At 41.9% G+C, this 24,465-nt stretch overlaps 1 protein-coding gene across 9 annotated transcripts in view; it reads right to left on the reverse strand.

Moving 5' to 3' along the window:
* Positions 1-24,465, reverse strand: part of ECPAS (Ecm29 proteasome adaptor and scaffold) — a 114,871-nt gene that overhangs the window by 81,414 nt on the left and 8,992 nt on the right. For 3 of the 9 annotated variants that reach the window (XM_070055535.2, XM_089301602.1, XM_070055533.2), the window contains exons 2-6: positions 23,786-23,889; positions 9,537-9,667; positions 4,707-4,823; positions 2,084-2,202; positions 458-607 (exon numbers count right to left, since the gene is read on the reverse strand). In XM_070055535.2, coding sequence (XP_069911636.2) covers positions 458-607; positions 2,084-2,202; positions 4,707-4,823; positions 9,537-9,667; positions 23,786-23,807 — 539 coding nt within the window. In that variant the 5' untranslated portion in view covers positions 23,808-23,889. The remainder of the gene's footprint in view (positions 1-457; positions 608-2,083; positions 2,203-4,706; positions 4,824-9,536; positions 9,668-23,785; positions 23,890-24,465) is intronic. The other 6 variants (XM_089301608.1, XM_070055536.2, XM_070055538.2 and 3 more) reach the window with 3 other exon arrangements.

Below are 24,465 nucleotides of genomic sequence, written 5' to 3' on the forward strand. Positions count from 1 at the left end.
AGAATACATCGAAAAATACTACATGTTCTCTCTTACAGGTAGGAGCTAAATTTTAAAAAAAGAAAAAGAAATACCTGAATCAGTATCGCTGCAAATATAGTTTTGTAAAACTCTATCTTATACTTTGTCAAACAAATGGTTAAGAATGTTATACTACTATAGTTTTAATAACCTGTGATTACTTTAAAATTTAGTTTAAAAAAAAGAAGTAAAACTATTTTTATGTGAAAAGACAGCTTTCAGCATGGACAGCCGAGTCTGAAATTGCCAGAGCAGCTGGGCATCCATACGGAAAATAACCAGGGAAGTAGGAATTTAGAAGGCGGATCCACAGCAGAAATTCTGAGATGCATCCATTTACAAGTGAGAGCTGACTCCTTTGAAACAGCACTTGACTCCACATCTAAAGAGCGGTCAAGACAAGGACACATGGTTCCGTCTTTATCTTTCAACTCACCCATAAGGCATCAGAAGGACATCTAGCATGAAGTCCAAAAGCAGCTGCACAGTCTTTGGTTTCTCAGCAAGATTAAACGGAGAAGCTGATTTTGACGATTCAACAGGGTATTTCATGTGAAAAAGGGTTGGTATTAAAAGATGCATTAAGCTGAAAAAACAATTACATTTATTGCAACTACTTAAAAAACAAAAGTTTTTATACATCCAAATGACAGAACAAAAATCACAAAACACTCACTGGCAGTGAGTCATTCATTTTCAACACTACACTAAGGTCCAAAGCCCTAATCTAGGGACACGGTAGATCCCTTTGTTTTTGAGAGCTCATTATGCACTGAGTGACAACTGGCATTTAGCCAATCTAGCTCATCACTAAAAACGTCTGGAAAAAATGTATCTAAACTGGATCCAAGCTTAACATCTGAAGAGATTTAATAATGGATCTTAGACAAAGTTCAACTAACAGCATTCCCTTTCAATAAATTTTTTCTTTTGCATACAATTAAAATGACGTTTTTCTAAATCTTAAAAAAGTAAAAGTTAAACTATCAATATTTTGAATAGTAAAAATTCCACGTGTAAATTTAAGTAACATAGCTTCAATAATTCCTTCTTTCAGTAACATTTTTTGATATCTTAAAACACATGAAAACAATTTCAAACAGTGTTTGTAAAGTTTTTAACTTATAAATTAAACTTAAAAACTGTGGTGTGGTATAGTTTTTTTTTCTTTCGTTTTGTTTTGTTTTTGACAGGCAGAGTGGACAGTGAGAGAGACAGAGAGAAAGGTCTTCCTTTGCCATTGGTTCACCCTCCAATGGCCACTGCGGCCGGCGCACCACGCTGATCCGATGGCAGGAGCCAGGTACTTATCCTGGTCTCCCATGGGGTGCAGGGCCCAAGGACTTGGGCCATCCTCCACTGCACTCCCTGGCCACAGCAGAGAGCTGGCCTGGAAGAGGGGCAACCGGGACAGAATCCGGCACCCCGACCAGGACTAGAACCTGGTGTGCCGGCGCCGCAAGGCGGAGGATTAGCCTAGTGAGCCGCGGCGTCGGCCCAGTTTTTCTCTTAACATAAATATGCTGTAAAAAGTGAACTGAAAGTATTATTAAAATCCATCTTTCTTCCACAATTTTGCACTCTTCATAATGATTCTACGACAGGACTCACACCCAGAACTTGGGGATAAGGCCAGAAACAAACGATGCTATGTAAAGCCGGCCACCTCTCCAATCCCCATACCAACACAAACAGGCTCTGATCCTCCAGAAAACTGTCCTGCAGCTTTATGTTCTCCAATATGGAAATGTTCTGTTGCAAAGGATTTCAACTATCATTTTTGCAATCATAAAAACTTAACTGCTTCACAATAACCAAGCGAAAAACACATTCAATTTAGAAATGGTTGTTCGTTCAGCTCATTTTTCGATATTCATATGAAGAAATTCTGTAATAGTATTAATGAATCAGTGACTCTGAAGTTGCATAGAAAGCTGAATTATTTACCAGCTGAAAGAGCTCAAGCCTGCCCATTTGCCCAAGCGAAAGCAAATGTACGGCTCTGCATTTGCGAAGCAGCTGTGTCTGCAGGAGAGCAGTAAGGTAGCTGAGGAAACCATACCTATCCTGCTGGGGCTGAGGCTTCCCTTCCATGGCAGTAAGAAGCGTGGGGGCCAGTTCACATTGCTTCTCCACTGGTAAGCGAGGATAGCCCATCTTAACATAAATTATAGTAAAATTCTAATACAACAAGAGAAAAGTATGTGAGCCTGAAGGAAATATTCTGTGATTTCAACAAAAACATGTGGTCAATAACCTAGGGAGTTAGAGTTACAACAAAAACAATCACAAATATGAATCATCCTCTTTCCGCAAGTTTATCACAGTTTCACCAACTACTAAATCTCAGAGGAAGAATTCCAGTCCCAAGTACTCCAAATGCTTAAGGTGGGTATCATGTGAGGAAACATGACCTGGAGTCATATACTACTACTAATCACCGAGGAGGAAAAATGATCATTTAAGTCTTCTAAGCCTGGACAGCACACTGGCATCAGATCTCCCAGTTTGCTGTGTTAATCTTTACAAGCTAGAAGACCATATGCTAGCAAATCCTAAGCACTGGTTAGTCACTTCCCAACTGATCAATTACTAAAATAACCTATGATACTGCATCACCAATGGATGAAAAAACAAGGGAAGCTGGGTGCTATGGGTGTTTGAACCACTATAATGTACGTGAATGTCACATTTTAAGCAAATCCATAGAGACATTATCTGGATTTACCCGTAAGATAAAAATTTGCTCTTCCAAGGATTCTCCACTAATACTAACAAGCTCCATAAGCTTATTTATTTAAAGACATTCTATCTGGCATTTTCATTGGCATGTGGTTTTCTACCTGCCTACTGACGGAAACATGTATGATGGAGCTGTGTATCCAGAATGGTCACAGATGAAATGTCTGGACCAGTAAGTAAGTGGCTCCAAAATGTCTGTGCCTCCTGATGTTCAGATTCATAGACTGGGCCTCAATACCAGGACCCATCAGGAAAAGAGATTTATTGCATCTTCAAATTTATTTCAAAGGATTATCCTTCTGAATACATACAGAGGGTTTTTGGTTTTGATTTTTTTTTTAAAGATTTTATTTGAGACGCAGAGTTAGAGACCAAAGAGGGAAAGACAGAGAGAAAGGTCTTCCATCTGCTAGTTCACTCCACAGATGGTTGCAACGGCCAGAACTGGGCCAGTCCGAAGCCAAGAGCCGGGAGTTTGTTCTGGGTCTCCCATACAGAGGGACCCAAAGACTTGGGCCATCTTCTGCTGCTTTCCCAGGCCATAGCAAAGAGATAGATCAGAAGGGGGCAGCCAGGACATGAACCAGTGCCTATATGGGATGCCGGCACTGCTGGCGGAGGCTTAGCCTATCACACCATGGCACCAGCCCAAGAAACAGTTTTAATTCAAGCCTTCACACCTCTTCTTGCCATTTTATTCCTTTATTCTTCTATTATCCTTTGTTCATATCTATGCAACATAATTCTTCCTCTCTATTCATAATCAAATCATATAATCTCTTACAAGTAATCAAATCATTCTTTATTATATATCAACAGATCTCCAAGTCATATTGCCATCATCCCTTTGCCCAACGTAAACTGCCACTGATTACACCATTCCTACCATTTTCTTTAAAGCAGTCTCTTCTCCGAATTGCAAAAACAGTGTATCTTTTTAAGATTTGTGTATTTACTTTAAACTCAGAGTTACAGAGAGAGAGAGAGAGAGAGAGAGAGAGAGAGAGATCTTCCATCCACTGGTTCACTACTCAGATGGCCACAACAGCTAGTTCTGGGACAGGCCAAAGCCAGGAGCTTCATCCGGGTCTCCCACGTGGGTGGCAGGAACCCAAACAGTTGGGCCGTCTTCTGCTGCTTTTCCCAGGCCATTAACGGGGAGCTAGATCAAAAGTAGAGCAGCCAGAGTTGCAGGTGGCAGCTTTACCTGCTGTGCCACAAAAACTTGCCAATACACTGATGAGATACGACTGAAGGTCAGATGTTTTCAGAAAGAAAACGTACTATAAGTCAAAACATGTTCCAAGATAGACATTTGGCCTCATGGCTAAGACACCACTTCAGACACCTGCACCCCAGAAAAGAGTGCCTGATGGGGCTGGCATTGTGGCTCAGTGGGTAGTCACTGTCGGAGATGCAGCATCCCATATCAGAGCACAGTTCAAGTCCCAGATGCTCCACTTCCCATCCAACTCCCTGCTAATGTGCCTGGGAAAAGCAGCAGATGACAGTCTGACTGCTTGGCATGCTATCACCCACATGGGAGACCCAGAGTTCCTGGCTGCTATCTCACCCTGGTCCAGCTCCATCCATTGTGCTCATTTGGGGAACGAATCAGCAGAAGGAAGATCTCTGTCTCTCTGTGTGTCAATCTGTCTTTCAAATAAGTTAAATTTATCTTAAAAAAAAAAAAAAAAAAAAAAAAGAATGCCCGAGTTCCATCACCAGCTTCACTCCTGATTCTAGTTTCCTGCTAATGTGCTCTCTGGGAGACAGCAGATGATGGCTCATGTACTTGGGTCCCTGCCACCCACATGGAAGATTCTGATTCACTTTGGCTGGCCCAATCTTTATCTGTTGCTGACTTTCAAATAAATGAAATACAATTTTTTTTAAATGAAAGATAAAATCATTTTAAAAACATGATCCAACATAATACTCACTGTGACAAAGGAAACTGCGGCAGGATCCTGGTACTGAACCAACAGTGTTTCTACTGGGAGTTGTATTTTGGGGCGGCTTTTTATACGCTTATTCAGGTGGACTAGCAGTTCCATTACCTAAATACAGAGACAGAAATTGATGTTACCCATCATATCCTAAGACAAATTCATCTCTCAGATATTACTTATTTTTGTAAGTAGATATTTTGTTCTTTTAAAGGACATAAATACAACATCCCAGCAAGAGAGTACACGATATCAGAGCCTTGTTCCAAAATGCCACCACCCAAGAATCCATGCACCAGGGTTTTACTAGTAAATTTATTTTTACAATGTCTTATGGTTAAAGTTGAGATTCAGGGGCTAGCAACACCAGCACCCCATATGGGCACTGGTTCGAGTCCCAGATGGTCCACTTCCAATTCAGCTCCCTGTTAATGACCTGGGAAGAGCAGAAGAAGATGCCTCAAGTGCTTAGATCCCTAATACCCACATGGGAGACCTGAAAGAAGCTCTTGGCTCCTGGCTTCAGCCTGGCCCAGCCCTAGCCATTGAAACTATCTGAGGAGCGAAGCAGCTGATGAAAGAGATCTCTCTCTCTCTGACTTTAAAATAAATAATATATCTTAAAAAAAAAAAAAAAAAAAAAAAAAAAGTTGAGATCCAAGTTGGGCCTAAACTGCAGCACAGTCCCCCAGAAAACAACTGACTGCAACACCATCAGAACCACAAAAAGGTTCAAGATACTGTGGATTTACAGAAGTATTCGCTGCCAGATCAAGGACAACTCCATGGAAAATAAAAGATAGGAACACTGAGCCTTAGAGACTACATGAATCTCACAGAGGATCAACTGAGGGGTCTAAGAGAACACAGCACACTGCATCTGATGCTAAGTCCAGAGTGATAAGATGTCATAAAAGCAGCATTTAGAGGCAAGCATTTAGCCCAACAGTTAAGAAGTTTACATCCCATACTACAGTACCTGGGTTCAACTCTAATTTCAGCTTCCTTTAATGCAGGCCCTGGGAGACAGTGTTGATGGCTCAGGTAACTAGGTTCCTGCCATCTACTTATGAGAACTAGAATGAGTTCCCAGCTCCTGGCCCAGCCCTGGCCACTGCAAGCATCTGCGGAGTAAGCCAATGAATGGGAAGTCTTTCTAGCACATATTCTAAGTATGTATTTAAAAAAAAAAAAAAAAAAAAAAAAAAAAACCAGGGTCTGGATTAACAAAAAATTCTAGCAAACTGCCTATGTATTTTTAGTTTATTCTGAACATCATCTGATCCTACTAAATGTAAGTATGAAATAACAAGCTTCCTCTTCCAAAGGAAAGGAAAAGAGCAGAAATAAGAATTGACAAGTCAATGGTTCCCATGGGTGGGAGCAGAGATAAAGGGGCTTAAGACATGAATGGCTTACGAATGGAGAGACTATCCACTAAGAGAGTAAACTGAGCACTGAGAACAGATTTTCAGAAAACCTCAACTAAGAAAGACTCAAGAATTAAAGATAGTTATCCTGGAGAGCCAGAACTATGCTATCCTCCACCACTTCTGAAATGTGTACTCTAGCATCAGAGCAAGCATTTAAGAAAGCTGTAGGGATGCTTAATAGTGACAGCAAAATTTCAAAGGAATTTAGAGCAACAGTGAAATAGGTGAACTGTGTTTAAGAATAAAAACAAATCTTTAACCAATGTTTGTTAAATGAATGACAAAACAGTAATACAATAATCATCACTTACCAAGTAGTTTCATTGTACTCTGCACTTGTGCCCAGCATTTTGTACTGTATTCTCACAACCACCGTGAGGTGTGTCATAATTCCCAAGTTACAGAAGAGCAAGCATAGTTTCAGGAAAGTAAAGTAACCTGGCCAAGGATACAGAGCCAGCAAGTGGCATAGGCAGGATGGGACTCCAGGGGCTGGCATTGTGGTGCAGTGAGATAAGCTGCCACCTTCAACATCAGCATCCCCTATCACAGCACTGGTTCAAACTGCAGCTGCTCTACTTCCAATCTAGCTCCCTGCTAATGCACCTGGGAAAGCAGAAGATGGCCCCTGTACTCTGGGCTCCTGCCACCAACCTGAGATTCCCAGATGGAGCTCCAGGCTACAGCTTTGGGTCGTACCAACCCTAGCCATTGTGGCCATTTGAGGAGTGAGACAACAGATAGAAGATCTCTCTTCATGTTTTATATAAGCCAGGACTAAAAGTGCTTGGTCATGCAGTATGCATCAGTAGATGTTTCCAAATTGGTTGGTTACACTCATGATGCTCCTACCACCAGTGCATGTGTTGGTTCTTGGTATATGGTCACGTTTAAATTTTTAGCTATTCTGATGAGTCTGAATATACAAAACTAGCTATAAAGAAGAATTCTACATGACAAGTCTTTTTCCTTAAAATAGGAAATGTATACTAATGACACATCAGCAGAAATCTCAAACTTTCATTTCTCTCTCCTTTGCCCAATTTACTCACAAAGTATCAGCTATGCTACAGAATATTCTGGTTAAGTCTAATGTGCCTTATCAAATTGACAGTAAGGAAATCAAAAATCCCTTACAACAGACAAAACACAGTACAATTTTAGTTTCATCAATTATAAAAGTTTGTATATTGAGTTTATACTTTTTTCTTCATATTCCTATTTATTTTTAAAATATTTTAAAAATTTTCTTTCAAATGAGTCTAATTTTATATAGCAGGAAAAAGTTCCTTAGTAGTAATTGCATTGTAGATTTGTGTTCAGTATTTGTAACTTTTTATTAAGAATTTCTTAAATCCAATTATTACATTGGTTTTATAATCTGCAAGAAGCATTAATATTAGTACATGACTCTAGAAATCATCAAATCTGATAAAGCTGCTACACTTCAAAATAGGAAAAAAAAAAAGGGGGGGGGTGGGATGTACATCAAGTGAAAACAAAACATGCAGGAAAACTTTTGTTTCCCAAGTCATCCTGTTGTCTACCCTCAAAAGATTTTCCTTAATTGACCTTTTGTGTACTGAATTCACGTTCATACATAATATAAAGAACACACTTAACCATGACTAGAGGCAGTACCTAGCAGAAAACAGTTGAATTTTGGAAATATATTTGTAAACCCCACTGTTAGTCATGTGAAATAAAGCAAATTATTTAACTTCTCTGACCCTCAGTTTTTTCATCTATCAGTAAAAGTATCTATATAATGCAAAATGAGAAAATGGCCACATAAACATTCAATGCTTTAAGCCATTATTATTAATTTCATTCGTAGAAACCAAATGGTAACATTTCAAAGGCTATTATGAAGATCAAATGAAACGACATGTCAGGCAGGTGTCTGGCACAACACTTAAGATGCCACTTGGAACGCCCACATCCCATATCAGAGTGCCTGGGTTGGAGTCACAGCTCTGCTTCTGGTCCAGCTTCCTACTAACAGGCACCCGGGGAGACTGCTGGTGACAGCTCAAGCATTAGAGTACCTGCCACCCACAGGGAACACTGATGATTGAGCTCCAGGTGGCGGCCTAGCCCTGACTGTTGTAGCATTTGAAGCGTGAACCAGAAGATCTCGTCTCTGTCTCTGTCTCTACCTCTATCTCTACCTCTCCTTCCTTCTCTGTGTATCTCTGACTTTCAAAGAAATAAATTAATCTTTAAAAAAAAAAGTTTATTTTGGTGCAGAAAGTTTTGAAATTCATGCATATGTGGATTCTTCAAAAAGTTCATAGAAACACATATTATAAAAAACTATGGGGGCCCAGAGTGGTGGCACAATAGGTTAATCCTCCGCCTGGGGCACCAGCATCCCATATGGATGCTGGTTCCAGTCCCGGCTGCTCCTTTTCAGATCCAGCTCTCTGCTATGGCCTGGGAAAGCAGTAGAAGATGGCCCAACTCCTTGGGCCTCTGCACCCACATAGGAGACCCAAAGAAGCGCCTGGCTTCTGGCTTCATTTCACCCCAGCTCCAGCCATTGGGGCCATGTGGGGAGTGAACCAGAGGACAGAAAACCTTTCTCTCTGTCTCTCCCTCTCAAAAGTCTGTAACTTTACCTCTCAAATAAATTCTTTAAAAAATAACTATGTACCTGCATGGATTTCAATGTCTTTAAGACTGATTTTACTTATTTGAGAAGCAGAGAGAGAGACAAAGAGAGAGATCTTCCATGCATTGGTTCCCTCCCCAAATAGTTCCAATGGCCAGGGCTAGACCAAGCCAAAGTCAGGAACCAGGAATACCATCCTTGTCTCTCACGTGGGTGGCAGGGACCCAAATACTTGGCAATCATCTGCTTCTTCCCCAGACATATCAGGAGGGAGCTGGTTCAGAAGTATAGCAACTGTGACTCAAACCAGCACTTTGATATTGGATGCTAGTGTAGCAAGCAGCGGCTTAAGCCGCTGAGCCACAAAACCAGCCCCAGATTTCAAATTTTTTGCATCACAATAAACTTAACTTAAAATTCCATTTTATATGAAGTTTCTGAAGTACCCCTGTTCACTGCCAGCCAGTGGTTGAAGAACATTTTTTCCCCATAACCACCTGACTTTCAGGAGCAAGGATTTCAGATCAAGCTTCCATACATTCCAGAATAACTATCTGGCACTGATGCCAAGTGTACAACTGATACTAAATGTAGCTTTGCTAAGCAAACAAAAGCTACTTTTAAATCACCACAGCTGGTTCTAGATTTACTCTCTGTTTTGAAGGGCCATTATTAAGATCATGAACTTAGATTTCAACAATGGAAATGGAAAACTCACTTTGGAATATGTATTATTCATCTGTCATTTATTTCCCACAACTGTCCCAACATACTTACCTTTTTACGTACTCCTTCTTGGGTGCTGGACAGTTTGAGCAGAACTGGAGGGAGGAATTTAGATATAATATTCTGTAACTGTTCATCTGTTTCAGCATGGCCAAGTCGTAAAAAGACCCGTTCAAGCTGATCTACAATTTAAAAAGGAAAAAAAGATAATTTAGCAAATCAAATATGATAAAAACTTTTTATAGCTTAATTCTTCCTTCTGTACTGCAAACCCTTCACTCAAAACTTTAACTATATCCAGCCCTGTACACAGATGACTCTCGAGACAGCTGCACAACACTAGAGGTTCACTAGCTAATTGTGTAATAACTGTCATGCTTAACTGACCTACAGAAGGGAGGAAAACAAAGCCAAGAATAAAATTCTGTCCTAAATCACAGAAAGTTCCTGAGTTTTTCAAAAGGACTTGGAAATGAGAAAGAATACAAGATTTCGAAGGAGTTTAGACCCTGCTAGCAGATCAAGGCAGGAAAACTTTCACCAGGTGCCAAGGACAACACAGCTCTGGTGAAGTTTCTCCAAACACAGCATCACCGGCCCGTGAACTATGCTGGGAGAAGGGATACCCAAGCCCCTCAAAGAAAGCCATGGTTGTTTTTTAAAAAAAAAAAAAAAATCATGGAGGATGCTCTCTGCATTCAAGTCTGAACTATCTGGAATTTTCTTTTGTATATGAAGGGATGTAAAAAAAAAATTTAGTCCTGTAGGATTTTTTAATCATCTTCATTGTGAAATAAATTACAAAAAATATAAAACACAAATGCACAACTGTGGCACACAAATTATTATACTCACATAACTTTCTTCCAAGAGAAAAATTTATTTTGAAATCTACATAAAAATGTGTACTGGACTTACACAGTTGGAAAGATTGTGTAACACGAAAAAGCAGGGAGTCTTCAGGAGTCCCTAAGGCAACGAGCAGCAGAGTAAGAACTTGAAAGTAGCTGTCATCTAAAACACCTTGCCTGCACCATCCACCTATGAGTGACAATGACCCTGTTTTCAAGGAGTTCTGCTTGAGAAAATGCCCAAAGATTCAAAAGTGTCTCATTCAGGCAGTACTCACAACAATGGAAAAATATACAAATTTAAAGTCAGAAAACATCACTAGAAAAAGCTCACTGCTATAAAGAAGCAGCCCACATAAATCATGACAAACTGCAATTCAACCTTCTTCCTCCTCCTCCTCCCTCCCTGCTCATCTAAATTCACCCTTCCGTCCACACAGCGCTCACTCCCTTATTTAGGTCACGCTTTGATTCATTCGAGTATGTAGTTAAACCCTACTTTGTGCCAGAGCTTGGCGGCCACAGGTATACAGCGTGATGGGAAAATCATGGACACTGTCCAGATTTACCTCGCACGTCTGTCTGTGTGTACGTTTATGTTGTGTATGCACATACACACATGTTGTATATACAATACTGCACACAAGCAGCCTGAGGACAGCAGCATCTAAGGATAGAAGGAGCGTTTGAAAAAGGGAAGGACAGGCAATAAACAAAAATAGGAAGAAACTGAGGACTGGGTCAGAAGAATTATTAAGGAGTTTCCAGGAGGCAGCAGTGAATCATTTCAAATGATGTAGCTAAGACCTAAACAGAATCCAGTGTTTTTACCAAGAGTTCACATCTGACCTTGGTTCAAGCAGTTTCAATGAAGTGGCAGAGGGAAAAGCAGACTGCACAAGGTACCGGAATCAGCAGAAGATTAAAATGATGTAGGGAAGGAATAATCATTTTTCATTGCTTCGATCAAATGAGATCTGAATATGTTTAAATGATGAGAAAAGCCACAGGAGATAGAGAAATTAAAGAGCAGGACATGTGAAGAACTACCTTTGATAGAAGGAGGCCATCTCTGTCCTAATAACAGGAGGCAAACAGAAGCACTGGTACTGACTAAACCAGTGTTCTAAATTTTATGGAAAAGCCTGGAAGAATTCCCTTCTGATGGCTTTCACTGGTGCAATGTCCTCTGTGGAGAACTGGAGGCCAGGGTTGGGGCTAACGAGAGGTGTGACAGTAGAAGGCAAAGGTTTCTAATTGTCACAGTGAAGAAAAGGAAACCAGCAAAATAAACAGCCATGAGCAGTGTGCAAGACCTAACAGAAGTTAGTACACATAAATTTACAGCAGCCCTGGTCCACACAAACTGACCACAACACTCAGACCAGTGCCTAATGGCTGAAAAAAATACAAAAACATACAACCAAGGTTTTCCAAATGTCAGTCACAAATGTGACTTGAGAAAATATCCTTTGTTTCACATGAACCAATTAAGAACTTATGTCAAACATCTAGATTGTACATGTGTGCATAAACCAACATGCACATGGAGAACATGAGAAAAATTTAAATGGCCAATATTCACAAACTATAATTACTATCACTTGTGAAAGCCCAATTAACAGTTCTCTTGGAGACTTTAAGAGATATAGTGAAGCCAATGAATCTGTATTTTCATGGCACCTTCCTTACTGGTTTTAGTTAATAAACTAAAACTCTCAGGTAATTTTCCTATCTACAAAGAGCAACACAAGGCAGCTGCACCAGGATACTGGGAGGATGAAATGTGCGTGTGAAACATTATATAATATTATATGCAGCTATCATGTTGAATGCCTATTTCATGTAACTGAGTAACAACAGATCTCTGCAGACCTCTGGCTTCATTCTGGGGAAGTAACCCTAACTGTGGCACTGCAGCCAGCAACTGCACTACCTCTGTTCATGGCAGGACCCTCTGATCACCCCTTGAGAGCTTATGCTAAGGAAGGAACTCACAGTGGATCCCTAAGGATATCTCAGTTTGAGGGCTGATCACTCTACAACTAACTATATGGGGCTGGCAATATGACCCAGCAGGTTAAGCGACTGCCTGCGACGCTGGCATCCCTTATGGGCACTGGCTCAAGTTGCAGATGCTCCACTTCCCTTCTAATGGCCTGGGAAACCAGCAAAAGATGGCCCAAATGCTTGGGACCCTGCCATCCACGTGGGAGTCCCAGAAGAAGCTTCTGGCTCCAGCCTGGCCCAACCCTGACTATTGTAGCCATTTGGAGAGTAAACCAGCAGATGAAAGATCTCTGTCTTCCTCTTTCTCTCTGTAACTCTGCCTTTCAAATAAATCAATCCTAACAGAAAGAGAAAGAGAGAGGGACAGATAGAAAAATCGCAGGATTACAGTGTTGCAGCTTTGAGCCAGGGAGCTAGAAATCAAGTCACACAGACGACGTTTCAATCATGCTTGGTCAAGGAAAGCCCTGGACACTAAAGCTCAGCGAGGCTTCCCCGGTCAGCAGTACTCTCTGTGTGAATCATCACACACCAGTGTGCTGGGAGAGGAATGTGGGGCAGCAGAAGCTTCCCATCCGGAGCCCTCCCCAACCTTGCCCTACTCGTCTGCCCCGCTGGCTGGTTCTAACTTGCATCCTTCTGCTATAAAACTGTAATCATAAGCAAAGGGTTTTGCTGAATTTTGAGTCACTCGGGCACATGATTGAACCTGACAGAATTTGTGGGACTCCCAATCTGTAGGTAGCTAGTCACATGTGAGGATGGCCCTGGAATTGCATGAACCCAAAAGTGTTATCTGAAGTAAGCACAGTCCCTAACTCTAAGTAAATACGTATCATATAAAATATATAATGTGGAGTTATAACTGCAACAATACATTACTCCTTGAATTTTAGCCCCTTTTATTTTCTTTACTGGAGAAGCAGAGAGAGGCGCAGAGAGAGCTCCCATCTGTTAACTCACTCCCCAAGTGCCCCCAACATCTAGCACTGGGCTGGGATCAGAACCAGCAGCCAGGAACCCAATCCAGGACTCCCACGTGGGTGGGGCAGAAACTCAACTACTTCAGCCAGCACCTGCTGCCTCCCAGGATCTTCAGTGACAATGAAGTTGGAATCAGGAATATGAGCCAGGACTCTTAATATGTGACATGGGCATCCTAACCGGCACCTGAGCCACTAGGCCAAATGTCCACTGCCTCTTTTTTTAATAAAGCGAACTACTATTATAAAAATAAACAAATCAGGAGCCTATCAAATATTGAGAATACACATTCCATCAGCTGGGAACAGAAAATGAATTACAGGTATTAGCAGAATCTCACCCACAATATCCACATAAGCTGGATGTTACTAACCCCAAAGGAAAACCAAGTCAGGCCAAAAGCTAAAGTCCCATACTATATATAACACCTTGGGGACAGAAGAGTTCATCAAATGGAGACGCACTGGGCACAGAGTCATTTAAAGGATTCTTCTATTACTTCTAACAATAAAACCACAATGATAAAACTTGCAATTGAAACATTTGCCTTTAAAAACAGGTTAAAGTCATTTTTAAATTACCACAAATACTGAATCTATTATTTTTAAAAAATTACCACAATTATCACAAATTACCACAAATACTGAATGTATTATTTAAAAAGAAAAATGCCAGGACCTTATGAATTCACTGAATTCTTCACAACCTCTTCCAGCGATGAAACATTGCCTTCCTGTTGCGTTAAGAGGTAAGCACAACCCCAGAACCAAACAAGGCTATCCCAAAAGCAAATAAAATCTCTCTCTCATGAATACACACAATTAAAATAACAAAATATTAAATTCATAAGTAAAATACAGTCATGTGCTCTTAACACAGGGATATGTTCTGGAAAATGTGTAGGTAGCTGATTTCATCATCGCCCTATATCATAGAGTGTACTTACACGCACTAAGGTGGCTACAATGAGGCACTATAATGTTATGGGACTATCATCACATACACAATCTGTCACTGACCAAAACATTGTCACGCAGAACATGACTGTAATAGCAAATCAAATCTAGTGACATATAAAAGGGAAATACTCATACATCATGCCAAAATGGGACTTATTCCCATTATGTAAAGTTGGTATACATTTAAAAATCAGTGCAATGGCCGGCGCCGCGGCTCACTAGGCTAATCCTCCACCTAGCGGCGCCGGCACACCGGGTTCTAGACCCGGTCGGGGCGCCGGATTCTGTCCCGGTTGCCCCTCTTCCAGGCCAGCCCTCTGCTGTGGCCAGGGAGTGCAGTGGAGGATGGCCCAGGTGCTTGGGCCCTGCACCCCATGGGAGACCAGGAAAAGCACCTGGCTCCTGGCTCCTGCCATCGGATCAGCGCGGTGCGCCGGCCGCAGCGCGCCGGCCGCGGCGGCCATTGGAGGGTGAACCAACGGCAAAGGAAGACCTTTCTCTCTGTCTCTCTCTCTCACTGTCCACTCTGCCTGTCAAAAAAAAAAAAGAAAAAAAAAGAAAAAAAAAAAAGAAAAAATCAGTGCAATCAAGCACACTAACAAAATAAATAACAATCAAGATCATCTCAGCATATTCAGAAAAGGTATTTTTAAATTTTTATTTATTTATTATTGTGATTTACTTGAATGGTAAAAACAAAGAGACAAAGACAGAACCTTTCATCCACTGATTCAATCCCCAAATGTCCACAACAGCCAGTCTGAACATGGCCAAAGCTTAGAACTGCATCTGGGTCTCCTATGTGGGTGACAAGAACCCAAGTACCTGAGCCATCACCTGCTGCATGCCAGGATGCAAATTAACAGGAAGCTGGATCAGAAGCAGAGTAGGAACTCCATTACAGGATGTGGGTATTCCAAGTGGTGTCCCTGCCAAATGCCTCCCTCAGAAAAGGTATCTGATCACATGCAACATCCGATTCATGTAAAACAGATGAGAATAAACTCTCCATGCTGAATATACTAGGAAGACAACTCTCTTAATTTGATAAGGGATGTTTGCGAAAAATAACAAATATACTTTCTAGTAAAACACTAAACACCTTTCCCAAGTTCAGGAGCAGGACAAAGACATTCACTATTTCCAATTCTATTCAAATACGTTTTCAAATTAATAAGAACATTTGCTCCCAAAGGAAAACTATCAAAACTCTGAAGGTCTTAAATGCCAAACCAAAACCATAAACACAAACATACACTTTCCAGTTTAGCTCACATCAACTATTATATTCACTTAAGGAGAAAAAATATATTAAAAATATATTCATGGGGCTGGCACTGTGGCGTAGCAGGTGAAGCTGCACCTGCAGTGCCAGCATCCCATATTGGGCAGCAGTTCGAGTCTCAGCTGCTCCATTTCCAACCCAGCTCTCTGCTATGGCCTGGGAAAGCAGTGGAAGATGGCCTGAGTCTTTGGGCCCCTGCACCTTTGTGGGAGATCTGGAGGAAACTCCTGGCTCCTGGCACAGGTGGGTGCAGCTCCAGCCATTGCAGCCATCTGGGAGGTGAACCAGCAGATGGAGGACCTCTCTCTCTCTGCCTCTCTGTACCTCTGCCTTTCAAATAAAATAAATAAGTCTTAAAAAATATTCACTTACTTTAAGTAATTATTTAATTCATACCATTCACCTGTCTTTAGTTTCATCCTCTCCTCCTACTACTTCCAAGGAAAAAATGACGATAGGCTAAAGGACTTCATTGTTACCCAAAGTTAGCCTATAAAATAGAAATAACTTCATACTTTCAGAACTAAGAAATAACACTATCAAATGAGTTTTAAGGTAATAATACTATCCAGACAAATTACTCATTCTTAAAATGGTCTAAAATAAATAACTTTGACTTCTGAGTTAAGCAGGTAAAGCTATCTTCTTACAGGACTTAAAAAGGTAATACACCTATAATTAATAGTTTTTCACTCATATCATTCATTACTTGTGGAAAAAACATGTGAAAAAAAGGAAAAAGCAATAAATCAGTTTCCTTAGATACGTCACCTTTAAAGAACAACCTAAACACCAAAACATTCTTCAGGAAGTATGCAAATATACACATATACACACTTATGTATACACACATACAGCTCAAATATACACATATACACACTTATGTATACACACATACAGCTTAAAGAAACAGGGAAAGGACTGTATTTAAGACAGCAGCATTGGGACCGGCGCTGTGCAGTGGCGAGTAAAGCTGCCCATGTGGACGCCAGTTCAAGTCCTGACTGTTCCACTTCCAATGCAGCTCTCTGCTGTGGCCTGGGAGGGCAGTAGAAGATGGCCCAAGTCCTTAGGCCCCTGCACCCACGTGGGAGACCCAGAGGAAGCTCCCGTCTCCTAGCTTCTGATCAGTGCAGCTACGGACATTGCAGCCATCTGGGGAATGCACCAGTGGATGGAAGATGTCTCTTTCTCTGCCTCTGCCTCTCTGTAACTCTGACTTTCAAGTAAACAAATAAAAATCTTAAAAAAAAAAAAAAAAGATAGTAGCATTTCACAGGACTCTTTTCTATTTGTTTATACTGTTATTAATTTATTTCATATACATGAATTAGTTGTGTAAGTTAGAATGAAAACATGGTTATTTCTGAGCGGTAAGTTTCAATTTTTTTGTTCTTAAGACTTACTTATTTTATTTGAAGACAGAAACACAGAGAGAGAAGGGAGGAGAGACAGAGAGAGGGATCTTCCATCCGCTGGTTCACTCCACAAATGGCCACAATAGCAGCGGCTGGGCCAATCTGGACCCAGGAGCTTCTCCCAGGTCTGCCACACTGGTGCAGGGGTCCAAGCACTGGGGCTATCTTCTCTGGCCTTCCAAGGCATGTTAGCAAGGAGCTGGATAGGAAGTGCAGCCCCGGGGATTTGAACTGGTGCCCAAATGGGATGCCGGTGTGCAGGCTTTACCTGCTATGCCACAGCACCAGCCCCAGGTTTCAGGTTTTTTAAGGCTGATAAAATTTTCTAGAAAGAACCAAATCTTTTCTGAATATGAAGATAAATTTCAAAATACACACAAGTTGAAGGTCTTAAGCAGAAGCTGAGCAAGAAGGGGAAGCTGAAAATATCTAAACTACTGGCCCTCACATCATACATCAATTAATAATCTAAAGCTAGAAGGTATTTTAATGAAGATCTATTAGTGGGGTGGGCATCTTGGCCTAGCAGTTGGGACACTGGTTAAGACACCCATGTCCTACATCACACAGTGTCTCAGTTCGACATGCAGGCTCTGCTGCTGAGTCTAGCTTCCTGCCAGCGCAGACCCTGGGAAGTAACAGTGATGGCTCAAGGAACTGGGTTCCTGCAACCCAAATCAGAGACCTGGATGGAGCTCCAGGCTCTAGGCTATAGCCTCAGCCCAGCACTGGCCATCACAGGCATTTGGGGAGTAAACAAGCAGATGAAAGCGTGCTTGCTCTCTTTCTCTCTCACTCTCTCTCTCCCTCCTCCTTCTCTACTTCCTCCTCCTCCCTCTCTCCCCCGTTTCTCTCTAGTAAATAAATTATTTTTTAAAAAAAGATCATGGAAACATACTATAATAAAATATTTCACAAAGGAATATTTTGGCGGGGGGGGGGGTGAGGTGGGGAATGCATTTGGTGCAGTTTAAATCTCCTCTTGGGACACCTACATCCCAACAGAGTTCCTGGCTTTGAGTCCAAGCTCCATTCCAGATTCCTGGGAGGCAGCAGGTAATGGCTCACATACTTAAGTCCCTGACACCCACCCATCTCAGGGACCCAGATGGAGTTCTAGACTTCCGGCTTTGGCCTGGCCCAGCCCTGGCTATTGCAGGCATTTGAGGAGTGAACCAGTGGATGAAAGATCTTTCGAATAAAATGAAAATATTTTTTAAAAAGGAAGAAATAGTTTTCCTAAGGTATTTACTTTATTCTGATTTGCATACAAGGATACTTCAAAAAGTTTGTGAAGATGGAATTAAAAGGTAAATTTATTTTGGTGCAACAGAAACTGAAATCCATGCATATTTGTTCATATTATGCATTTTTTATGAACTTGCTTTAGACTTCATACATACACACACACACACACAAATACACACCACAGTCATAAAGCAATTTAAGATGGCCTTTTGAGCCTCAGAAAAAACACTGAGGTAGAGTGTCTCTACATTTACAGCTTAAAAACTGGGACTCATAACCTGACTGATCTACCAAAGATCACCAAGCTAATAAGACACAAACACAACATCAGAAGTTGAACCCAGAGAGGTTTTCACCCTACACAGGCACAATGGAACACACCACCACCCTCCAATGCATGACCTACCAACTAGGCAAAATTAGCCCCAATTTACAAGTAAGGAAACAGCCTACAAAACACTGTCAACCAAGTTTGCAAGGCAATTAAGTGGCAGGGGTAAGTTTCAAACCCTAGGCAGTCTATCTCTAATGCTCTTTCTAACTACAGGAAGGTTGAAGCAGAGAAAAGTAGATGAAGATACTAGATCTTACTAGACAACTAAGTGTAACAAGACTTTGTACACTGGCCACAGCCAACATGCCAGGGACAGGTTCCTGGCACAATTCATCCCTTCCTAAGGTCATCAAAACTGGGATCAAAGAGGTAAGCCTCCTGAGTGACTAGATTAAGAGTAAGACACGAGCACCTTCAGCCCACCCCATGAAGCACAACATCAGAGAGAATGACGTGGAGGCAAGTCCGGATGACTTCAACGCCAGAGTTCTGAACTCTTCTCGAAAGCCTCTCTTGACTCCACAGGACTTCAACTCCTTCTAAGGACCTCATTTTCACTTAAGCCAGTTTACAACTGGCTCCACACACAAAAGGAAGGTGTTGCCAAGGAAAAAGATACAATTCCGTACGTCTCCATTTTTAAAGCAGCAGCAATCCCACCCCTTTGGCCTTTGATGATCATCAAAACAGAGGAGTGTTTCTAAGAGTAGATCAATCTATCCCCAAGGGACCTTCTGTACCACACTTGCTATCACTCCTTAGCAGCCATTCAAATTCCAACAGCTTTTTAAGCTTACACAAAGTTCTATAAGCCAAGAAACTCACTCAACCAGGAATATTCTCAACAGCTCCAGACCACCCTTCAATTCATACTCCCTAAATCCATCCCATTCAAGGTCCATCTCAAACACAGTATGCCACACACACACACACACACACACCCTCTCCCTCTCCCCCTGGTCCTACAGACTACCACAGACCTTTTCTGTATCTCCTGGCACTTGTTATCTTTTACTGTATGACTATGTAATTGCCCAATTTGTCCTTCCCTAAACCATAACAGTAATTTGAGGCCTGGTTTGAATCAGATTTCACCTGATTTCCTACTTAATATCCATCTGTCACCTCTAGCTCAAGTTGAAAAACTGTAACTTAGTCCTGGCACTTACCTCAGTGCTGTGCAGAGACTGCCTGCTCAAAGACCTGTTGAATGCTTGAAATATTAATTCTTCATGCTTTGGAAAAGTTATTTAGAGGCTTATACATCTAACATCTGTAGCACGGGAAAGGAGAGGACTGGTGGTAATTTATAATACCAACATCAGAATCTTCAAAACGGCACCATATGTTTTTCATACCAGTGCTTAGGGATTTTAAAAACTGAAAAATGAGATTCCTGAGGACCTGTGTGGCAGAACTATTCTGCTACTAATCAGGAGAGGTGCAGCAGTTACTGCAGAGAGCAGAGCAAGAGAACAGAAAAAGCAAAAGACTCAGAGGGATCAGTGAAAGGCCAGGAAACCAAGCATTCTCAAAGCAAATCCTTTCCCTGGGATTCATCACCTCTTAACTCCTGCGGCCACTGCTGTGGCACAGCAGGTTAAGGTCTGCAACTCCAGCATCCCATATGAGCACCGGTTCCAGTCCCAGCTCCTCAACTTCTGATCTAGCTCCTTGCTAATGAACGTGGGAAATCAGTGGAAGGATGGCACAAGTGCCTGGGCCCTTGCCGCCCACATTGGAGACCAAGATAAAGGTCCTGGCTTTGGCCAGACCCAGCCCTTACCATCGTGGCCTTTTAGGGAGTGAACCAGTGGATGGAAGATCTCTGTCTCTTCCTCTTTTTCTGTAACACTGCTTTCAGATAAATTTTTAAAAAACAAAAAAGAATTAACTCATGTGTGGATGCCTAAACCAGTGAAACAGGTGGACTTCATGTCCAAGCTGACATGAGAGGAACGAAAGCAACATTTTTCAGAAATAGAAGTCCATAAGCTGAGAAAGCTTAAGAAATTACATTAAAAGAAACTCAAGAATTCCAAATAACAACTTGGGGAAAGAAAGAGAATGAGCACCTCCAGACTCTGAAAATCTCTGAAATTAGCAGTTTGAAATGATACTACAAAAAAACAAGGAAACCCTGGCTGGCATCTACATTTCATGTGTAGTATTTTCAGGGCCAGCATTGTAGCACAGTGGGTTAAGCTGTAGCCTGCAATCCCAGCATCCCATACGAGCACCAATTCAAGTCCTGGCTGCTTTACTTCTGATCCAGCTCCCTCCTAATGGCATGGGAAAAGCAGAAGATGGCCCAAGTGTTTGCACCCCTGCCACGCGTGTGAGAGACCCAAATGAAGCTCCTGACTTCTACCTGGCCCATCCCTGGCCACTGTGGCCATCTGGGGAGCAAACCAAAGGACAGAAGGAATCTCTCCAACCCTTTCAAAATAAACAAGCAAACTTTTTTTTTTGGACAGGCAGAGTCGGACAGTGAGAGAGAGAGAGAAACAGAGAAATGTCTTCCTTTTTCCGTTGGTTCACCCCCCAAGTGGCTGCTTCGGCCGGCGCGTTGCGGCTGGCGCTGCGCCGATCCAAAGCCAGGAGCCAGGTGCTTCCTCCTGGTCTCCCATGCAGGTGCAGGGCCCAAGGACCTGGGCCATCCTCCACTGCACTCCCGGGCCACAGCAGAGAGCTGGACTGGCAGAGGAGCAACCGGGACAGAATCCGGTGCCCCGACCGGGACTAGATCCCGGGGTGCCGGTGCCGCAGGTGGAGGACTAACCTAGTGAGCTGCGGCACCAGCCAGAGCAAACATTTTAAAAATAATCATCAGCAGCAACATTTTCTAGTCGATCAATCTTATGAATCTAACCAGATACTAATAACTGGTAATACAGTCTACTTCATCTGTTGACCCCTAAACACCATCTCAAATCACAAAGTGCTGCTCTACTCTTAGCAAAATCTAAATCAGATCAGCAGGATACTTCTCTAGGAATTAATGCCTACAAACTTGATCTTGATGCCTGTTTGTCTAAATACAGGATTGCCCCCACCCTCAGCCACCTTTTAAGAAATGCATTAGGGGCCGGCATCCCATATGGACACCATTTTGAGTCCCAGCTGCTCAACTTCTGACCCAGCTCTCTGCTATGGCCTGGGAAAGCAGTGGAAAATGGCCCAAGCACCCATGTGGGAGACCTGGAAGAAGCTCCTAGCTGCTGGCTTTGGATTGGCACAGCTCTGGACATTGCGGCCATCTGGGGAGTGAACCAGCGGATGGAAGACCTCTCTCTCTCTCTCTGCCTCTGCCTCTCTGTAACTCTTTCAAATAAATAATAAATGAAAGAGAAGAAGGAAGGGAGGGAGGGACGGAGGGAGGGATGCATTAAGTGCAAATATACTCAACAGTCAGGTGGCCCAACAGTAAACACAAATGTATCAAGTTGAGGGTAGAGAGAAGATCCGTTCCCACAAAGAGATCACCCATCACAGCTCCTGCAAGAGTTGCCTCCCCGCAGCCAGAGCAGCCCAGGGAGTAACAATGAGAACCTTTAGAGGTAATGAGGTAACCAGAGCAGGAGGTTCCTGCTGAGGCAATCAGATCAGCTTCCCAACCCTAGCCCCCCAGTCTGCCCTCTCCAGGGCCCAGGCAGATGCCCCAGTCTGGAAACCCCTACAACTGAATGCACTAGTGGCTCGGCCCTCAAAGCAGGGAACAGAAGAGTCCTCCTTCCCCTGCCACTTTCAAAGTCCCAGCTTCTGCATAGGATGTCAGGCTGTTTCAAATCCCACACCACCCAGAACAGCCCATTACAAGGCCATTCCTCCTGCTGACACCCCACCTTGATGCCTCTCCCTCTACCCCCAACACACACACACAAAGAGGTGAGAGTCACAGGGGTAGCCTGGCAGGGTTGGGCCAGGTGATGAGAACTCAGTCCTCATCTGTACTCTAGATTTAAAGTCTAAGTGCCAAACACCTGACACACTGAGGTGCACAAACACTTCCATCTCCCAGGAAGCCCCTTCCCCTAGAAAGAACAGCTGGCAAATACCCAGTTAGAAACGAGGCCCAGTAAGGTGATGAGCAGGATTAACTCAGATTCTGACAGCCAGCTGAGGGGAGATAACATATAAGAGATCAGATTGCCTAAAAGTCAAATATATGATAGTTAAGATCCACCCAAGGCAGCAAATAACTTAGAAAAATGCTCATTTGGAAGTGTAAACTCCAGAACATTCTGTAAGTCACCATTTAAATCCCAGCATTTGTGATATGAACGCTTGCTTGCCTTCAGTGTATCGTAACGGCACTAACACACCAATCGAAGGCCCAGAAGACAAAAACCTAGAAGAAAATAATGCCCTTGTTGCTCCCTAAATAATTCTTCAGCCTCCCAAGTTTCCAATTCTCTACACATTTTAGGAATGAAGATCCAAAAAACAGCAAAAATAAACCAAAAATCATTCTAAAAATCATCTCTCAAAATTCCACCTACATGAATGAAGACATCTCACAACAGCAGCAATATGCATACTGAGAAGTAAGAGAATACACTGGGAGGGGAGGAGCCAACAGACAAATTGGAACATAGCAAGAAAATGCACTTCTGAAGTTAACATGAAGCCCTAGGTATTCACAGGACATTGAGTCCATATCAGAGAATTACAATCTGAACTTAAGTTTTAACAGAACGAGCGACCATGCAAAATCACACCCAAGTGAAACTCACACCATACTCTTGTTCTGCCTCAGAAGGAAGTAAAATTAATTTTTTAAAAGGGAAATCAATGTCAAAATTAGCAGAATTCAGAATGTCCAGTTACTACAATGGTGCCTCCTTCCATTCCTCTTTTCAGAAATAAAACAATTTCATAGTGACATTCTTGGAGTGTGTGAAATCATCTTTTGTGATTGTGGTAGACAATGTTCCTTGATCATTACCACCCCACTGTCTTTTCCTTGTGTACACTCTTAAGTTTTAGCTTTTTTGTTTTCTTGCTAATTTTTTTATATTTATCATTACAAAGAATAAAAGCTTCAGCATTTACAAACTAACACAAACATCACTGATTCTATCAGGACAACCAGAAAAGGTGGGGGGGGACATCAAAACCTTGGGAGAAAATTGCTACCTTATAAACCTATGCATTTTAAAATGCTGCTACAGAAAAAAGTACAAATCCTAAGAAACTAAGTCTACTAACCTCTACAATCAATGTGATACATGGTTTATCCAATCTTGACAAAAATCCTCTGGGTCACCAATGGTATGTTCATCCACTCGTACATATGCAATTGTATAAAGAATCTATTATTCAGAACACCAAAAAAAATACAATTAAAAGATTTATACGCATAGCTACCATTTTAAGAAAAAAAGCACTTTTCATTTCTTGCTAAGATCTTTGATGCCCTGCTTTGCAAATTCAGAATGAGGAGTAAAAATTATAGTGTTTACCAAATTTGGGAAAGAATACAGAAGATGTCCATAAATAGAATTTACTGAGAATGTGCTAATGTTTAAAAAATACTGATAACTATTCACTGAAAACAAAAAAACTCCATCAATACAATATACATTTGATCATATATATGTCTGTATGCATGTATCATACACATAAAAACTTACATTAAAATTAGAAGTGTCTGAATTACACAACAGCTTTACAGGTAAATGTTAGTATGTACACGTGTCTTACTGGCACATTACAACCGACTGGCCTCTCAGCAGTCACTCCTTCCCTGCCCATCTTCTCCTACTGACGTGTAGCTCCCAGACACTGTCCTGTGTCTCTGGACAATTTGTCCACTCTCAGGATTCCATCATCCTCACTCCCTCCCAAAAGTTCCCACATATCTGCAATCCACGCCAAGCACAGTGCAA

This window comes from Oryctolagus cuniculus, chromosome 1 (genome assembly GCF_051225735.1).
Source record: "Oryctolagus cuniculus isolate XC-2025 breed Fujian yellow rabbit chromosome 1, ASM5122573v1, whole genome shotgun sequence".
Taxonomy (NCBI): Eukaryota; Metazoa; Chordata; class Mammalia; order Lagomorpha; family Leporidae; genus Oryctolagus; species Oryctolagus cuniculus.